This window comes from Erinaceus europaeus, chromosome 15, assembly GCF_950295315.1.
Source record: "Erinaceus europaeus chromosome 15, mEriEur2.1, whole genome shotgun sequence".
NCBI lineage: Eukaryota > Metazoa > Chordata > Mammalia > Eulipotyphla > Erinaceidae > Erinaceus > Erinaceus europaeus.
The window spans coordinates 49,717,048-49,730,643 of record NC_080176.1 but is presented as its reverse complement, the minus strand read 5'-3'; the positions used below and the strand labels follow the sequence as shown (position 1 = coordinate 49,730,643).

At 40.5% G+C, this 13,596-nt stretch overlaps 1 protein-coding gene across 1 annotated transcript in view; it reads left to right on the top strand.

Moving 5' to 3' along the window:
• ELP2 (elongator acetyltransferase complex subunit 2) overlaps nt 1-13,596 on the top strand; it is a 59,779-nt gene that overhangs the window by 12,435 nt on the left and 33,748 nt on the right. The window contains exons 5-11 of the mRNA XM_007538548.3: nt 1,451-1,528; nt 3,383-3,447; nt 6,369-6,435; nt 7,317-7,457; nt 8,590-8,685; nt 10,736-10,836; nt 11,021-11,152. Coding sequence (XP_007538610.1) covers nt 1,451-1,528; nt 3,383-3,447; nt 6,369-6,435; nt 7,317-7,457; nt 8,590-8,685; nt 10,736-10,836; nt 11,021-11,152 — 680 coding nt within the window. The remainder of the gene's footprint in view (nt 1-1,450; nt 1,529-3,382; nt 3,448-6,368; nt 6,436-7,316; nt 7,458-8,589; nt 8,686-10,735; nt 10,837-11,020; nt 11,153-13,596) is intronic.

Sequence of the window (13,596 nt, the reverse complement as noted above, 5' to 3'; positions counted from 1 at the left end):
CTTTCCCACACTGTTTGCTAATGTAGTCTTCTAAACCCTCTCATGTAAGTCTTTTTGTCTTCCATATCCTGTGCTACAAAGTGACCATTTAAAGTCTTGTGGTCTGTGGTGGCTCAGAATTGACTTATCTTTTTATTTTTTATTTAAGAAAGGATAAATTAACAAAACCATAGGATAGGAGGGGTACAACTCCACACAATTCCCACCACCCAATCTCCATACCCCATCCCCTCCCCTGATAGCTTTCCCATTCTCTATCCCTCTGGGAGCATGGACCCAGGATCGTTGTGAGTTGCAGAAGGTAGAAGGTCTGGCTTCTGTAATTGCTTCTCCGCTGAACATGGACGTTGACTGGTCGGTCCATACTCCCAGTCTGCCTCTCTCTTTCCCTAGTAGAGTGGGTATCTGGGGAAGCGGAGCTCTAGGACACATTGGTGGGGTCTTCAGTCCAGGGAAGCCTGGCCGGCATCCTGATGGCATCTGGAACCTGGTGGCTGAAAAGAGAGTTAACATACAAAGCCAAACAAATTGTTGAGAAATCATGGACCCAAAGGTTGGAATTGTGGAGAGGAAGTGTTGGGGGGCTACTCACTGCAAACTCTAGTGTATTTCTGCTTTCAGGTATATATTTTGCACTAGTTTATGGATACGTGTGAACATATGCTCTCTCTCACAGAACCTGGTGTATATCTAGGTTTTGGGACTTTGTTAGAAAGTGAACCACCTGGGATGGAATTAGAGAATACTATGAAAGGAAAGGTCTCACCCAAGTAATGAAGCTGAAGGGTTGTCATTCCACACCTGAAGTCTCTGGACACAGTCTGAGCTGAAGCATGTTGAGGTGGCAATCGTTGTGTTGATTAGGTTGCAATTGGCAGATGGAATATTTTTTTTTTTTTTTAATTTTTTTAATATTTATTTTTATTTATTTATTCCCTTTTGTTGCCCTTGTTGTTTTATTGTTGTAGTTATTATTGTTGTCATTGTTGTTGGATAGGACAGAGAGAAATGGAGAGGGGAGGGGAAAGACAGAGAGAGGGAGAGAAAGATAGACACCTGCAGACATGTTTCACCGCTTGTGAAATGACATCCCTGCAGGTGGGGAGCCAGGGCTTGAACCAGGATCCTTATGCGGATCCTTGTGCTTAGCGCCACCTGCGCTTAACCCGCTGCGCTACAGCCCGACTCCCGGAATATTTTTTTATATGGATTGGGAGAGGCATGCGGGAAAGTGGGCCCTATCCTAAGGTTCCAGGACTGGGGGAAATATAGGCTTTATAATGCAGATGTGAGGTTCCTGCTGTCTTAGGGTTCAAAAAGACAATGGATAGTTATTGTTAGCATCATTGACTTATGTTTCATCCCATCCAAAGCTATGATGAAACTACTCAGCATCTCTGAATAAATAAACTGAGAGTCCATTGTTTACAGTGTCTTTATTATTTCTTAGTGGCATGCTTGCAGACCTTGGCTTTTGGTGATGGAGTCATTCATGCTCTGTGTTTATCTTTTTTGCCTGAGACTGATGGTGAGTATCCTACTGAGTATATATTAAAGAGTACCGTAATGTATTTTTGTATCTCCAAATGGCCAGAACTTTAAGGAAAGATTTTGTGCCTCTTGTTGGTATTTAAATGTTTTCATGTAACAAGTTGAGGCATAGATGTCATTCCTTAGATTACATGATCTCAGTGAAGGGACTGTGGAATTTTGGCAGCTGTTGAAAATCTGATGACTTCATATATGCTCGGAGTTGATACTGCTGTAGATCAAATGTACTGTTGACATGTATAGATCTATTTTGGGAAAAGTAACTAACTACTTATAGAATGTGAGTATCTGGGATAACTTGAGAAAATACTGGAGACGGACCATGTGACCATATGTCTTAAAATGACAGACTGTTCATATCCTTCACTTAATGACAGTTTGTTCAAGATCATTTATATATCATCCAGCAGAGGACGAGCGAAATAACACTCTTGGGAAAGTATCTCCTGTGCCATGCATGTGACGCAGATTTGAGCCACTGCACTGGGGGAAGCTTTGGTGCAGTGGTGTTTTTCTCATTCTATCTATTTCTGTCTCTCCTTGTAGCCTAAAAAAAATCAGCCTGGAGCAATGAAGTCTTGGTGATAAGACTAAAAAAGCAAAAACAAACAAACAAAAAAACCTCCCTACAGAAAAGTTTTCCTCTTTTGCTATAAGATAGATTTATATGTACCTATCCTATATTATTCTCCATAAACATGCTGACCAGTGTGAGTTAGAGCCCAGAAGCCTACATATTTTGTTGCCCTTTCAACAGGAGCTGTGACTCCAGGGTTTCACTTGATGTTTCATCTGAAGGCTCTCTGGTAGAAGGAACTATACACCTTCTGGCTTCACAGTATAAATTTCCCATCTATTGTTGAGGATTTTGGAACATTTTTAAGTTTAGACATTTTTTAGTTGATGTAAAGAAAACTTACTTTAAAATTGTATCTTTGATAAACTTTTAACCACATAGTTAATTTCATGCTCCATTATTTTGACTTTTTTTTCCTTCTTCCTTTCCCTTTCTTTCTCCTTGTCTCTCTTTCTTTCTTTCTTTTTTAAAAATATTTATTTATTTATTTCCCCCCTTTTTTGTTGCCCTTATTTCATTGTTGTAGTTATTATTATTGTTGTTATTGGTCTTGTCATTGTTGGATAGGACAGAGAGAAATGGAGAGAGGAGGGGAGGACAGAGAGAGGAGAGAAAGATAGACACCTGCAGACCTGCTTCACCGCTTGTGAAGAGACTCCCCTGCAGGTGGGGAGCCGGGGGCTCAAACCAGGATCCTTACATTGGTCCTTGTGCTTTGCGCTACCTGCGCTTAACCCGCTGCGCTACCACCTCACCCCCTCTTTCTTTCTTTCCTTCCTTCCTCCCTCCCTCCCTCCCTCCCTCCCTCCCTTCCTTCCTTCCTTCCTTCCTTCCTTTTGTTCTTCCATCCTTCCTTTGAAAGGTAGGAGAGAGAGAAAGAACCAGACATCACTCTGGTAATGTGCTGCCAGGGATAGAACTCAAGACCTCATGCTTGAGGATCTAATGCTTTATCCACTGTGCCACATCCTGGACCACTATTATTTTGGTTGCTAATTGCTTTATACATTTTTATATTGAATTCTCAAACAGGATATAGTGGTTCTAAATTACTAGTAGTTCATTGTGAAGTAAGTCTAATATCAACAGTACATTTTAGAGTTTTCATTTTATTTTAACAGATGTTTACTGAATAGTTTCAGTTTATTTTGTTCATTTGTTTTGGAAATGAAAGCCAGTTCTTTACCTGGACTTTAACATTCTGCATAGGTGATGAGCATTATATGTGATGGAGAATCTTTTTGCCCCCCCCAGTACCAGTGTTAGCATGTGGTGATGATGACTGCAAAATTCACTTATTTGTTCAACGAGATGACCAGGTAATTAATAATGTTCATTAAGAGACTATTTAATAAGAATTATGTCCTGTTTAGTAACACAACTTATATAGCCTGTCGCTACATTATAGAGTTTTAGGAATATTAGTTTGTTTTTATTTTTTAGTATTTATTGGATAGAGACGAAATCGAGAGGAGAGGGAGAGAGGCAGCTGCTGCACTGCTTTACCGTTTGTAAATCATCCCCCCTGCAGGCGGGGGTTGGGGACTTGAATCCTCGCCCTTGTGCACTGTAACAGGATGCTGAACCAATTGTGCCACTGCTTGGCCCCCATGGCATGTTATGATTCAAACCAAAACAATCTGTGAAGTTTATTATTATTTCATCTTTTTTTTTTTCTTCTTCTTCATGGAAGGCACGTGCCTCTTTGTGTTGATGCTGCCTGGATCCTGTTTTCCTGTCCCTTGATGTAGAAAGTATATTTAAAAAAATATTTATTTATTTATTCCCTTTCGTTGCCCTTGTTGTTTTATTGTTGTAGTTATTACTATTGTTGTTATTGATGTCGTCATTGTTGGACAGGACAGAGAGAAATGGAGAAAGGAGGGGAAGACAGAGGGGGAGAGAAAGATAGATACCTGAAGACCTACAGACCTTCACCACTTGTGAAGCGACTCCCCTGCAGGTGAGGAGCCCAGGGCTCAAACCAGTATCCTTATGCTGGTCCTTGTGCTTTGCGCCACGTGCGCTTAACCCACTGCACTACTGCCTGACTCCCTTCATCTTTTTTTTTAAAAAAAATTTTTTTTAATTACTTATAAAACAGTTTTATAAGATGTTATAAAATGTCACAGCTGTACATGGTTATTGTCAGTCACCCCCATAGTTCTTAGAGTCCAATAGTCTGACTACCATTGTTTATACAAGTCTCGTTGTTTTAGCCTGTAGTCCACATATGAGTGAAACCATTCAGTAGTTGTCCTTGTCATCTTTAATTATTTCACTTAGCATAATCAATTCCAGTTCTACCTGTTTTGCTCCAAATGATGCAGTTTCATCTTTTTTGATTGTAGAACAGTGTTTCCATTCAGTATATATCCTACTTCATTATTCAGTCATCTGTTGTTGAGTATTTAATTGCTTCCATACTTTGGTTATTGTCCATAGTTCAGATGTGAGCAGAGGAGTGTGTATATCCTTTGGAATTAGTGCTTCCACATCCTCTAGATTTATGCTTAGGAGAGGCACTGCTGAATCTTAAGGTCCAGTAGAATCTTTTGACAGTCCTGTTAGCTGGTTGTCTATTCTGAACACCAGATAATTGCTGCCTTGCCCTCAGGTCCAGAACTATTAGGACAAATGGGTAGTAGTAAAGGGGAGCAGGGAGATGCTATGGTGGTTTTTTTCCTTAATTTTTTTTTTAAATGGATTTTTTTTTTTTATTCCCTTTGGTTGCCCTTGTTGTTTATCAATGTTGTTATTATTGCTGTTGTTTGATAGGACCAAGAGAAATGGAGAGAGGAAGGGAAGACAGGGGGAGAGAGAGAAAGACACCTGCAGACCTGCTTCACTGCTTGTGAAGTGACTCCCCAGCAGGTGGGGAGCCAGGCGCTGGGATCCTTACGTTGGTCCTTGCGCTTTGCACCACCTATGCTTAACCCACTGCACTACTGCCCGACTCCCAAAAGGATCTTTTAACTATATTTTGTTATTGTTATTTTATCTTTAATTGTTGCTTGGGGCCTTTTTTATGTACAGTACCAGTGCTGCCTAGCTAACTTTTCATTCCTTTTTAAATATCAGATAGAGGAGGCCAGTGGTGGTACACCTGGTTGAGCATTACATTGCTCAAGGAGCTGGGTTCAAGCCCCCCAGTCCCTACCTGCAGGGAGGAAGCTTCATGAGAGGTGAAGCAGGGCTATAGGTGTCTTTCTCTTCCATTCTCTATCTCCCCCTTCCCTTTCAGTTTTTCTCTGTCTCTAGCCAAAAGAAATAATACATAGAATTCTTTAAAACATGGAAGCTAGGAGAGAACATACAGCACAGCACTGTTGCCCCTTCCACAGAGGTCGCCTTGGCATGGTAACGCTGCCTTATGCTGTAAAGGCTCAAACCCAGGGATTGCACATAGTAAGTAAGGAGAGCTGTCTCATCACCCTACATTTCTAAATGAAGTACTTCATTTAAACAGTCATAGTTTTGGTCCTACTGAGACTATGTTGAGTGCTTAAACCAGAGGAGGGAATTTCTTTAAAGAGGGTTGGTTAACGCTAGATCTCATTTATTTAATAATAGAGATACTGGGGGCTGGGCAGTAGCATAGGGGGTTAAGCGTACGTGGCGCAAAGCACAAGGACCAGCATAGGGATCCCGGTTTGAGCCCCCAGCTCCCCACCTGCAGGGAGGTCACTTTACAAGTGGTAAAGCAGGTCTGCAGGTGTCTATCTTTCTCTCCTCCTCTTTGTCTTCCCCTCCTCTTTATTTCTCTCTGTTCTATCCAACAACCATGACAACAACAATAATAATAACAACGATAAGCAACAAGGGCAACAAAAGGGAAAAAAGTAGCCTCCAGGAGCAGTGAATTCCTAGTGCAGGCACCGAGCCCCAGCAATGACCCCAGAGGCAAAAAATAAGTAAATACTAGAGATACTTACATCTTTGCATTGTATAAGAAAGTCTGAAATAGATGTGGATGTTCAGCTACCCTACTTTTTTCTATTTTGTGTTACAACAGATGTTCTTTTACCCTGTAAACATTTAAAGTATTTGACATTTACAAATATTATCTATGTACTCAGTATTGGTCAACTAAGATGATTGCTAGAGCCCTATCATATCTGATCAGTGTTTTTAATAAAAAAAAAAAAGATGCAGCAGTGAAGAAACCAAGTAAAGGCAGTGATACGTATGAGGATATTAAGTTCTTACATCAAATTTGATTTTTTTTTTTTATCACTAGTTTCAGAAGATGCTTTTTCTCAGTGGACATGAGGACTGGATACGAGGCGTGGAATGGGCAGCCTTTGGTCAGTATGAAATCTTGCTAAAGTTCATGTGATGGTTTAAATATGTGTAGCTCTCGAGCAAATAGCCTTTATTAATATAATTCTTTGTATATTTTCCTGTGTTCCACCTAGAAGCTGTGTCCTGTAAAGAATTAATTGGGAAGGAGTCAGGCAGTAGCGCAGTGGGTTAAGCACAAGTAGAGAAAAGCGCAAGGACTGGCCTAAGGATCCCGGTTCAATCCCCCGGCTCCCCACCTGCAGGGGGGTCGCTTCATCAGCGGTGAAGCAAGTCTGCAGGTGTCTGTCTTTCTCTCCCCCTCTCTGTCTTCCTCTCCTCTCTCCATTTCTCTCTGTCCTATCCAACAATGAAGATAACAATCATAACTATAACAATAAAATAAGGGCAACAAAAGAGAATAAATAAATCTAAAAAACATTAAAAAAACTTAAAAAAAAGAATTAATTGGGATGGTAATGAATCAAACTACTTGATATGAAAGAGGACATTGGGGTGTGGGAGATAGCACAATGGTTACGCAAAGAGTTTCATGCCTATGGTTACTAACTTAGGATTAGCCCCCTGCTCCTGCCCCTCTCTGCCATAAGCCAGTGCTGAGCAGTGCTCTGATTAAAAAAAAAAAAAAAATCCACTGGTTGTCCACACATAGAAATTTTTGAGAAGTTCTTTGTACCCTTAGTACACTTAATATAAATATTAAATGTTGTTGTTAGCACTGTATGTGTTTTTCATTGTAATTAAAATGGCTATAGATCAAATGAACGAAGAGAAAAGAAGCAACGTTTGACCTTTTAGGAAATCTGGTGATGTATGTATTGTAGAAAAAACATCTTGTACCTAAGCATATAATGTTTTAAAAATAATAACATTTGTTTTGAATTAGGTAGAGATCTTTTCCTAGCAAGTTGTTCACAAGATTGCTTGATACGGATATGGAAACTGTATATAAAAGGAACATCTTTGGAAACTCAAGAAGATGGTGACATAAGACTGAAGGAAAATACTTTCACTGTAGAAAATGCAGGTAAGTAGCTATTGAGAATATCTGGTGTGCCAGTGTTTAGCTCTCCAACTGTGATTACAGATCCTGATGTTTTAGAAGTACCACAATCCCTGTGGAACTGATCATTTTCAAATGAGAATGAATTAATTTTCATCTATAAAACTTTGTTTAATGTTTCCCAATAAATCATCAGTTTGTAAATATCATTGTTTTTTAAATTTTAAAACTTATATTAATTTATTCACTTACTTTGGATAGAGGAGGAAATTGAGAAAGAAGGGGGCGAGGGGGAGAGAGAGAGGGAAGAAGGTAGCTGTAGAACTTTGACCATTTGTGAAGCTTTCCTCCTCGTAGGTGGGGACTGGAGGCTTGAAGCTGGGTCCCTGCTCACTTTAATCTGTGTGCTCTACCAGGTGTACTGCTACCTGGTCCCCAGTTTATAAATGTTATTAAATTCAATAGGATTGGGAGTCGGTCTGTAGCGCAGCAGGTTAAGCGCAGGTGGCGCAAAGTGCAAGGACTGGCGTAAGGATCCCTGTTCGAGCCCTGTCTCCCCACCTGCAGGGGAGTTGCTTCACAGGCGGTGTCTATCTTTCTTTCCTCTTATGAAGCGATTTTCCACTTAATGAAGCGATCCCCCTGCAGGTAGGGAGGTGGGGGCTTGAACCGGGATCCTTACACTGGTCCTTTTGCTTTGTGCCATGTGTGCTAACCTGCTGCGCTACCGCCTGGCTTCCTTAAATTTATTCTTATGAATACATGAGAGAATTTCAGACCCAGACAGATAGACTAGAGTTCTGTTCTGCTCCAGCATATGTGCCAAGGATCAGACCTCCTGGCTAAGTCTTGCAAGTCCTGTGTTCTTCTTGCTGAGCCATATTCTTAATTGCTCAGGTTCTTGTTTGTAGTATTTAGGCTATTTCACTCTGACGAGTGAAGATAGAAAAGGACTTATATGTCTTTGGAACTATTTTCTTTTGTGACTTGGAATAGAGAGTAAGGTAAATCAAATTTAAAATGCATCTTTCAGTGACTGAATCATACTGTGTTCACATTTGGCAGGGAACATAACTGCTCAGTTGAATTTATTCTAAAAATGTTCTTTTAAAGAAGAACTTTGAGGGAAGATTATTCTTCATTACTTCTGTTGCAGGTATTAAAACGGAATTCGCAGTCACTCTGGAGACTGTATTGGCTGGTCATGAAAATTGGGTAAATGCAGTTCATTGGCAACCTTCGTTTTACAAAGGTAGGAAGGGAAACACACCCATAACCCTCATTTCAGTTTCATTTCACACATAGAAGTTTTAGCTAACCAGACAAGTGGAGGGTCCCAACTTAAGATATTTTCAGATTGACAAATGGTAATACTCTAGCTGTACTCTGCTGCATGCTCAAGTCCTCTGAAAGCTGTACTCCTGTGCAGGCAAAATACTCCCGTGGCCAAAAGGCTCCCATCCAGTGTTGGTGGGATTTCAGAGAAACTGACTTTCAGGTCAACTTCACTGGAAACTTTAGCCTTAGTAATATCAAACTGGTATTACTGAGGTACGCTTTTTTAAAAAAATTTTAAAAAACATTTATTTTCCCTTTTTTTGCCCTTGTTGTTTTATTGCTGTAGTTATTATTGTTGTTATTGATGTCATTGTAGTTGGATAGGACAGACAGAAATGGAGAGAGTAGAGGAAGACAGAGGGGGAGAGAAAGCTAGCCACCTGCAGACCAGTTTCACCGCTTGTGAAGCAACTCCCCTGGAGGTGAGGAACTGGGGGCTTGAACCAGGATACTTACACCGGTCCTTGTGCTTGGCGCCACGTGTGCTTAACCCGCTGTGCATACTGAGGTACACTTTTTTTTTTTTTAATATTTATTTTATTTATTTATTCCCTTTTGTTGCCCTTGTTGTTTTATTGTTGTAGTTATTATTGTTATTGTCGTTGTTGGATAGGACAGAGAGAAATGGAGAGAGGAGGGGAAGACAGAGAGGAGGAGAGAAAGATAAGACACCTGCAGACCTGCTTCACCGCCTGTGAAGCGACTCCCCTGCAGGTGGGGAGCCGGGGTTCGAACCGGGATCCTTATGCTGGTCCTTGTGCTTTGCGCCACCTGCGCTTAACCTGCTGCGCTACAGCCCAACTCCCTGAGCTACACTTTTAATGAGAATAATAACCACCATTCAGCTTTACCCTTGAACAACACAGGGGTGCTAATAGTGACCCTGTCGCAGTTGGGGAATCAGTGTATGACTTCTGAGTCACCCAACACTTGACCATTAACAGCCTGCTATGGGCTGGAAATCTTATCAGTTACAAGCAGTAGGTTAACACATATTTGGAATGTAACATACTGTGTTTTTACAATAAAGTAAGCCCCAGAAAACAAAATATTAAGACACTTAAGAGGTGTACAATATTTACATTACTGCATCTCATTTATCAATCTGGTCAGTGTATTTTGTCTGTTTACAAGAAAGTGCTTATGTAAGCCAACCTGTGCATTTCCAGCTTGTGCTGTTCAGAGCCAGCTGTTTCGTCCCATATTGGCTACAGTATTTAAAAAAGATTTTTTTAAATTTATTTATTTCCCTTTTGTTGCTCTTGTTTTATTGTTGTAGTTATTATTGTTGTTATTTATGTCATCAATGTTAGATAGGACAGAGAGAAATGGAGAGAAGAGGGGAAGACAGAGGGGGAGAGAAAGATAGACACCTGCGGACCTGCTTCACCACTTGTGAAATGATTCCCCTGCAGGTGGGGAGCCGGGGGCTTGAACCGGGATTCTTACGCCGGTCCTTGTGCTTTGCGCCACGAGTGCTTAACCTGCTGCACTACTGCCCGACTCCCTGGCTGCAGTATTTTAAAAAGAAGTGGGATGCTACTCATATTAAGTACCTTTGTGTATTCCCTTCTACATGTTTTCCCTTCCATCCTTCCCTAGAGAGAGTAATAATGCTGAATCCAGCCTGTATTACTTCCACACCTGTTTTTGTATAGCCATAAGCAACAATGGTCTACAACTCTGGAAATGTGATATCAGCATGTATATATTTTTATATAGCTTAACCTTTTTAGCTTAACATTTCTTGGAGATGTGGCCATGTTGATTCATGCAGTTCTAGTTTCTATTGCTGTATATTATTCCATTGAATAATAGCCACATTTATCTGCTCATCTAATGGTGAAGATTTTTGTTTCCAACATGTTGCATTTGCAAACATTGCTGAGTGAACTTGTGATAGTCTTATTATTTGCAAAATGATGCTTCTTCATCACCTAAAGGAATTTGTTTTTATTCTTTAGATGGTGTTCTACAACAGCGAATGAGATTGTTGTCGGCTTCAATGGATAAAACTATGATTCTCTGGGCTCCAGATGAAGACTCTGGTGTTTGGCTAGAACAGGTGAAAATGTGGATATTTTAGTAACAGAAAATTGGGTTTCATAGTTTAAATGTTTAAGTCACACTTTAATCTTCCTAGAGCTGCAATTGTTTGCTTACTCTGTTAAATATGTGGAGAAAATCTTTGCACTTAGTAGCTTCTGTTGTGATACATATGAGTCATTAAGAATTGTTTTCTGCCATAGGTTCGAGTAGGTGAAGTGGGAGGAAATACTCTGGGGTTTCATGACTGCCAGTTCAGTGCAGATGGTTCCATGATCGTCGCTCATGCTTTCCATGGAGCTCTGCACCTCTGGAAACAGAACGCACTTAACCCGGTAAGAAAAAACTTTTCTCCCAGCCAGTGCACTGCTTAGTTCTGGCTTAAGGTGTTGCTGAAGATTGAACCTGGGAACTTGGAGCCTCAGACATGAAAATCTTTTGCGTAACCAACCATTGTGCTGTCTGCATAGTCCTATAAAGCACTTTTAAGTAAAGCATTTCCAGTGAACTAGATTGACTGTTCGTAGTGAACAGTGACTGTTCGTAGTGAACAGTTTCAACTTCTAATACTCTAGACAAACTATTGAAGTTCAAGGGAAGCAACCTCTTTACATGAACATTACATTGTAGACACAATGCTAGGTGAGAGGAAAATTTCTAATTAAATAACTGGGTGAGATAGCTCACCTGCTAGAGCCACCTACCATTACCATGCAGGGGGCCCTGGGTTTGAGCATCAGCACCACACAGAACACCTGGTGCTGGTGGAAGCTCTACAAAGGTTGGAGCAATATCATGGTGTGTCTCTCTCTCTGTCTGCTGCTCTCTTTGGAGGGGGAAGAGAAACATGGGAGAGGTAGAAGTGAGCATGTGTAAAGTCCTAGTACCACTAAAAAAGTTTATTTGTCCAGTGTTGTTGGTGTGTTGAAATTTCACAGAAATTTTCCACACAACTGAACTTTCATACGTTTTTCAAAAAGCACGTCAAAGAACATGGTTTCTCATCTCCCCATGTCTGCACACCACATACAGCCAGCTGCCAGCTTCTTCCGCTGTGGTGTCCTGGGTCTTCAGTTAACTTTGTTTCCTCTCCTGCCTCCCTCTTAAGCTGTAGAAATTTATTACTTGTGGGAGAGAATTTCTCGAGATGGGGGAGCTTAGAGCACCAATCTAGTACACGCAGTGGATATATAGTTCTGATGCTTTACCCATTGATCTACTTCCCCCAGAGATATATTATTAATTCTCTTTTTAATTATTTCCTTATTGGGAAATTAATGTTTTACATTCAACAGTAAATACAATAGTTTGTACATGCATAACATTTCCTAGTTGTCCATATAACAATACAACCCCCACTAGGTCCTCTGTCATCCTTCTTGGATCTGTATTCTCCCCATCCACCCACCTCAGAGTCTTTTACTTTGGTGCAATATGCCAATTCCAGTTCAGGTTCTACTTGTGTTTTCTTTTCTGATCCTGTTTTTCAACTTCTGCCTGAGAGTGAGATCATCCCATACTTATCCTTCTATTTCTGACTTATTTCACTTAACATGAATTTTTCAAGGTCCATCCAAGATTGGCTGAAAACGGTGAAGTCACCATTTTTTATAGCTGAGTAATATATATATATATACCACAACTTGCTCAGCCACTCATCTGTTGTTGGACACCTGGGTTGCTTCCAGGTTTTGGCTATTACAAATTGTGCTGCCAACAACATATGTGTACACAGATCTTTTTGGATGGATATGTTGGGTTCCTTAGGATATATCCCCAGGAGAGGAATTGCAGGGTCATAGGGTAGGTCCATTTCTAGCCTTCAGAGAGTTCTCCAGACTGTTCTCCACAGAGGTTGGACCAATTGACATTCCCACCAGCAGTGCAGGAGGGTTCCTTTGACCCCACAACCTCTCCAACATTTGCTGCTGTTACCTTTTCTGATGTATGACATTCTCACAGGAGTGAAGTGGTATCTCATTGTTGTCTTTATTTGCATTTCTCTTGACACTCAGAGACTTGGAGCATTTTTTCATGTGTTTCTTGGCCTTTTGGATCTCTTCTGTGGTGAATATTCTGTCCATGTCCTCCTCCCATTTTTGGATGGGGTTATTTTTGTCTTGTTGAGATTTGCAAGCTCTTTATATATGTTGTTTATTAGCCTCTTGTCTGATGTATGACATGTAAAGATCTTCTCCCATTCTGTGAGGGGTCTCTTGGTTTGGGTAGTGGTTTCTTTTGCTGTGAAGAAGCTTTTTAATTTGATGTAGCCCCATAGGTTTACACTTGCCTTAGTCTTCTTTGTAATTGGATTCGTTTCATTGAAAATGTCTTTAAAATTTATGCGGAAAAGAGTTCTGCCAATATTTTCCTCTAAGTATCTGATAGTTTGTGGTCTAACATCCAAGTCCTTGATCCATTTGGAATTTACTTTTGTATTTGGTATAATATAGTGTTTCAGTTTCATTCTTCTGCATGTTTCAACCCATTGTTTCCAACACCATTTGTTGAAGAGACTCTGCTTTCCCATGTAATAGTCTGGACACCTTTGTCAAAGATTAGATGTCCATAGGTGTGGGGCCTCATTTCTGGGCTCTCAATTCTATTCCACTGGTCAGTGTGTCTATTCATGTTCCAGTACCAAGCAGTTTTGATGACAGCGGCCCTATAATATAGTTTGAGATCTGGCAGTGTGATGCCTCCGGTTCTGTTCTTTTTTCTCAAGATTGTTTTTGCAATTCTAGGTCTTTTCTGGTTCCAGATAAACATTTGTAGCATT